The following is a 6,000-nucleotide window of genomic DNA, read 5'->3' on the forward strand; positions in this document are numbered from 1 at the left end:
CAGTTGCTTTCTTTCCACGGCCTTCAAAACAGATCTGGAACTCTGCAACTTGATTTTGTCAGTTCTTTGCCAACTTCTGAAACTTTTTTCCACAGCAGTGTGTAAGATAGGTCTCCCCACTTATGACATCTGTCTGTGGTGTCTGAGATCAAAGCATATTTTAAAGTCCTGCAACAAATGCTCCCTGAAGTCACTGGGCGGTTCTCATTCCAGGTTCAAATCCAGGTCCTGGTTGAGTTCCCCGTCCTTGGATAAGTCTAAGACCAAGTTAAACCACACATCTCAACAAAAACACAAGAAGTCCAGATAGGAGTGCTCTCTCATCGAGCCCACTCCCGGGAGATTGCGGTTTTCACTATAAGGGCCCAACTCTGCACCAGTCGTTCATTTCTGACCCGGTTCCACAGCTTGAACCGCGTGCCCTGAATTTCGCAGGCAATCCTCTACAACATAACAGGTGGTGGCCGTCCAGGAGGAAGTGCTGCAGCTTTTCTGTAGTGCTTTTGGGCTCCACGAATTTACTGAGACCCCTAGTTGCACTTCTGATTCCAGGTCTTGCCCCAGCAATGACTGACCCATTGGAATTCCACCTGGTCCCTCACCCACACTGGGCCGTGTCTCCACTCCTTTGCTGGAGGCCACGCCCGTTTGGAGCATGCCAACAGTGGATGGCCACGGATCCAGAGGTGCTGGCTCTGTATCTGACCCCAATGCTGAATAGTCAGTCACAGCCAGTTGTCGTTGAGGACTCTCCAGGAGTACTTCTACTTAAGCAGTATCTTTGATTCCTCAAGACATTTTTTGGCATGAACGTGGATCACATACAAGAGTTAAAGAATGTCCCACGTGATGAGGTTAAGAGGAGCAGGCAGGCTCTTTGTCATCTCACCACACTGATGATGCATTGTATTTAGACCTCCAAAATGCTAGTGATCTTGATACTACTCTAGAGACTGAGCTGGGTTCTCGATTTGGGCAATGGTAGAAAATCAGGCTAATCTTCTAACTTTGATAGCAAGGGCTCTGCCACTTGGGCCTTCAACTTCAGTCAGTGAAGCCTTAACAGGCTCTTTGAATGCAGCATGGTTGAAGCCTTGCTTGTAATGCTGGTAACTCACCCATACAGAAGGCACCTTCGGTTTGCTCTGGGCGACCCAGCCTTCATGCCTCAGCACCAGAGGTTCATGTGTAACAGGCTTTAGCCAGAAAAGTCAACCCAATTGTCTTTTCTACCTATTGCTGTGGTCTGTTTTTCTTTAAAGCATTTGAACACTGAGTCAGCCTTCTCGCCAAAAAGGAATAACTGAACGGCATATCCACTAAAGAGGCTTACAAGACACCAGAGAAGCCTGTGGATCTCACCCAAGCACGCCGCCATAGCACAATGTTCATGCCAACTTAGGGTGACCAAAGTTTGAGAAGCAAACACCGGGACAGGCCAGACATCGAAGTAAAGGCTGTAAGTGATCACGGAATATCTGGCATGTCTTGAGAGAGATCGAGAAAGAGAGCGAGATCAAGAGATAGAGAGAGAGAAAGATCCGAAAGCGTAATTTATCTTTTTTTGGCCAGAAGGAAATGTATATATAATCACCAGAGGGAGAAAGAAACAATGATCCATTGAGCTTCCTGTCCAAGGTAAACAATCAAAGGGAGAATGGATCACTTGTACCTGTAATACCAGGGTCAGGTGTGGTAACCAACTTAAAAACCCTCATTCACGTACAGGAGTGGTGGAGCGGTATATCTTGTTTCTCCGCTTCTCTTAGAATGTGAAAGCATCATCATTGGTCTCTTTTGATAGTATACTTTCCTCCACCTGGAGGTTGACCAACTCGTTTTAGCAGTAGTGATCGGAAATAATGTGAACAAAAGTGAAGTGAGTTAAAATTGCTTAGCTCTCCTTCCCAAACACACTTTATTCAGTAGGAGAGGTGGCAAGATTGTTACTGAACTATAGCACCTTGTAGTCCATGTGAAAGGTCTACATGTTTCAGCCCCTTGTATTGCCCAAAAGGGTCAAAAAGGACCAGCACAAATGCAGTCAATATTTCATAACTGCATCTGCACTGTTTTTAATTTTGCAATCAGGAGATAAACAATAAAAGTTTATTTTTTCTCCTGATAGTCAATTTTAGATCAGACATCACTTTCTAAACTAGTGCACTGCGCCCATCACTCTTAAAATTGAAACTCTTCACATATGATGGATTTTAGGAAATCCTATTACTGAATAACATCATAAAACATCCCTGAGCTCCTCCATCACAGTGAGGGGGTTGTAGCCCTTGGCTGCACTAGATTTTGCAACCAAGAGGAAATCCCAGATTATGAAGCATGCCACTTCGGTGGGTGATGGGACTCCGTCCTTTTTAAGGACTCCCCTTAAAACATTTGAAGGTCTGAGTGTAATACATGTCTTTAGAACTTTACCAGATCCGCAGATAGTTTTGTTGTATTTGTTATAATTGTATTTGGGGGGGAATATATCCGCGCCGGTCTTAGAAAATCTTTACCTTAGACCCCCCCATTCTCTTCGGTGTATATTTTATCCACATTATGCTACCAGGGCCGGACTGGCTACCGGGCAGTTTGGAATGCTGCTGAGCTGGAGGCTGGTTTCGTTAATGGGGACCTGCGTGAGCTAAACGAAATTCGTTTTGCTTTCAGTATTTCGAAGCACACGCAGGACTCCATGGACGAAATCAGTCCCCAGTGCAGTAAAATCAGGCAGCAGCTCAGCAGCATTCCAAACTTCCCGGTAGCCAGTCCAGCCCTGTATGCTACTTTACATACAATGAACCTGAATGGCACTCATTTGCAAAATCGACGGCGAGGTCAGTGCAAAACAAAGAATGGTTTGGAGGGGACCCATGTCCACCCTTTTAGCCTCCATCCCTGGCAGTCGCCGATATCCATTGGGCAACATTCATGCCTAATCCCAGCGCGGCATTTGTTTCTGCTGGCTTTGCCTCGTGATCTGGTTCTCACTCACTGCCGCGAGGGCTTCCCCGTGGGCCTCCACGGGTCAGCTGCGCTTCCCGGCCCACGCTACATGTCTGATGGGGATCTGAACATATATGATGGGCCCTTCCGATTTAAATCAGTTCGTTTGTAATGCTCTTCCGCGTGACGTCAAGTGAACCGAGGCTGCTATTGCCCGTTTAGTTTGTTCACAACTCGCCATGTGTCTGTGGGCTGCAATTCAGCATTTCTTTAGGTAAAGAAATCTGCTTAAAGGGTTTAGATTTTGTGACATCAGTGGTGAAGGGTAAATTAGACCATATTTTAATCACAACTTTCTTTGTTTCTTACAGTTCAAGATCTACGCTGGATACTTCGCAGCCATATCGCTGATATTTTTAGTGAGTGGAGCCTACAGGGCTGTGAAAACCTACAGGAGCAAGCCACCACCAGCAGGAAGTGCTGAGGACTCCTAACCAACGCCTCCTTGTGGCCTAAATAATACACAGCAACTGTCTCCGGAAAATACATGTTTTAGTTAAGAAACATGTTTCACTGCACTGGTACCAAATTACATGAAAATGTGTTTTTGTTCAGCTCAGAACATCGCCCTAGCACTACGTGTTAAGGAAAAACACCCGAAGCTGCTGTATAGCAAACTTTTGTGAGCATGTGTAAATGTTTCGAGCCCAGTGACTGGACGCAGACCCCAGATTAATGAAGGATATGTTCTATTTATTTCTCCGGCTGCAATGAGCTAAATACAGGGTTCCTGATTGTGAAACACGCCTTTAGTTCTGTGCCTCAGAAGTGGTTGCGTTATTAAGGCACCTGTGTAAGTTCATGTATCTCCTGCTGAACTGGAATAAGTGACTGGTATACGTTTGCAACTAGTGAACAACTAAGGGCAGAGAAAGAAGTCCCTTCTCTCGTAATACAACAGTTAATGTGTATATGATGCTTCTCTGAAGGGGCCTTCAGCAGGCCTTTGAGCACGGTCTAGACTTGCAAATGGCCATCGGCATCTCTAAGCTAGGTACCGAAACATTAGCTTAAAGCAATATTTTACTTGAACTATTGAATGTTTTGCCTTTTCTCGCGTGGCCAGCGCCTTATTCTAGCCTGCTTTTATCTCAAGAAGTGCTATTTAAAGCCTGATTTTTCTATGTACCAGAATTTTCTATGTTTAGGGCACAAACTGAATAACTAGAATGGAGTTCTCGAGGTTATGAGCAGACTGCAAAGAGGGAGCAGACGATTGGTGATGATGAATGGAAGCTGGAGCAAACGGGGAGAGGCGGACACCATTTAAAACTAATTGAAACTACAAAATAAAGCTGCTTTACAACCAGAAATGCCGGAGCTGACAGACGCACACAGCAGGAACCATCTTAACCGAATGGCCTAGTCTTTGGCTAAAGATGGAGTCCTGAATGGAATCGAAGGCCATGCAAGCTTGGTTTCTGCCAAGGGCCGGACTGGCTACCGGGCAGTTTGGAATGCTGCTGAGCTGTTGCCAGATTTTACTGCACTGGGGACTGATTTCGTCCATGGAGTCCTGCGTGTGCTTCAAAATACTGAAAGTAAAACGAATTTCGTTTAGCTCACGCAGGTCCCCATTAACGAAACCAGCCCCCAGCTCAGCAGCATTCCAAACTGCCCGGTAGCCAGTCCGGCCCTGTAATGGCACAACGTGTTTTTGTATTTGTGAATATTCTGCTAAGACTTTTAGAAGGAACTGCAATGACTTTTTAAAACTGTTACTGTTGTTCATTTCACTATTAGCAGGAGTTGGGCAGGTTGACTTTGCCGTCGCCACTTTTCATATGTTAGCGCCGAGCTCTTGTTGTTTTTTTGCATACTGTCTGCATCTGGGATAAGCCTTCAGTGTGCTGGCCACACCAAAGGCGTTTATTCTAGATGTAGATGGAGTATTAATGCTTTGGCCCCAAAGTGTATACGGTTTATTATGAACCTGCTGACCTGCTACTAGTCAAAATGACGTTTCAATCAAAAGTAGTTCAAAACATGTGGCCTTGCAAGCAGTGGTTGGTATGTATGTTCTTGGTGTTTTGCATACTTAAGAGGAAAAAAACTTGATGGACTTAAGCGTTTCTCAACACAATTTTTTCAATGAAATGTTATGACGAGTATTTCACTGTGTGCTTTATTTTCCCAATGCTGTATATTTATTTGCATTTTGTTTTCCATTGAAGTGCTGCAGACCCAGCCTTATTACCTATTTAACAGATTTTTGTTCTGTTGCAGAGAGATTTTGTACACACATTCTTGATTTGTGAAAGTATTCATGAATTAGTCTGAAACTTGCATTGTAACTGTGCTAATCAAAATAAATATTGAATTATTTATTTTTAACGGTTGTGTAAAGTCTTTTAACAGAAATTTACATGTTCATGTTTTAAATGTCAATTTTGGCATAGATTGAATATTTTACCACTAAAATTTCACATATTCTCTTTTACAGTTCAAAAGAAGTTTAGTGATACATAGTAACAAAATAATATATAAGATATAACAGTAATGAAAATGTAAAGATACATACAGTAAAACAATTAGGAATTGATAATTATAGAAAAACATGAAACAAAGCAATTAACCTTAGAAGTCAAAGAGAATAAAACTGTAAGCTATAAAAACCAGTAATAACAAGGGAATAGCTTATTGTATAGGATGTCAAAAATAATTTAAAAAAACAACAAAAAAAACAAAGTAAGATGAAAACTAGAAAGTATCAACATGAAGGAAGTCACGGAGGTTTAGCCACTTCTTGTTGCAGGGGAGTCTGAGATAAAGAGCGCCTGGCACTTATGTCAATGAATAACGTAACAGGTGACCAGAGGTCCGACCGTTTTGATGCCAAATGTAATGGATAAACAAATGTAGTGTCTAATCTGTGATTGTAGCAGACAGCATACCACCATGCTTGATATGACAATCTGAAAGAGACACGTTATTGATAGATTCCTTACCTTAGAATATCCCCAGGCGTCAGACTGGATCCGGAAATCTTTGCGT

The 6,000-nt window shown here is 43.1% G+C and overlaps 1 protein-coding gene across 2 annotated transcripts in view; it reads left to right on the forward strand.

Annotated features, from left to right (window-relative positions):
• SLC19A2 (solute carrier family 19 member 2) overlaps positions 1 to 5,340 on the forward strand; it is a 74,983-nt gene extending 69,643 nt beyond the window's left edge. Inside the window, exons 6-7 of one of the 2 annotated variants that reach the window (XR_013599960.1) lie at positions 3,318 to 4,429; positions 4,636 to 5,340. Coding sequence is in view for 1 of the 2 variants with exons in the window: in XM_078658318.1 (XP_078514444.1) it covers positions 3,318 to 3,440 (123 nt within the window). In the remaining variant the exon portion in view is untranslated. Of the gene's footprint in view, positions 1 to 3,317; positions 4,472 to 4,635 lie in introns of those variants that run through there. The other variant, XM_078658318.1, reaches the window with a different exon arrangement.
• The last annotated feature ends 660 nt before the right edge of the window (positions 5,341 to 6,000 follow it).

This window comes from Lissotriton helveticus, chromosome 8 (genome assembly GCF_964261635.1).
Source record: "Lissotriton helveticus chromosome 8, aLisHel1.1, whole genome shotgun sequence".
Lineage (NCBI taxonomy): Eukaryota > Metazoa > Chordata > Amphibia > Caudata > Salamandridae > Lissotriton > Lissotriton helveticus.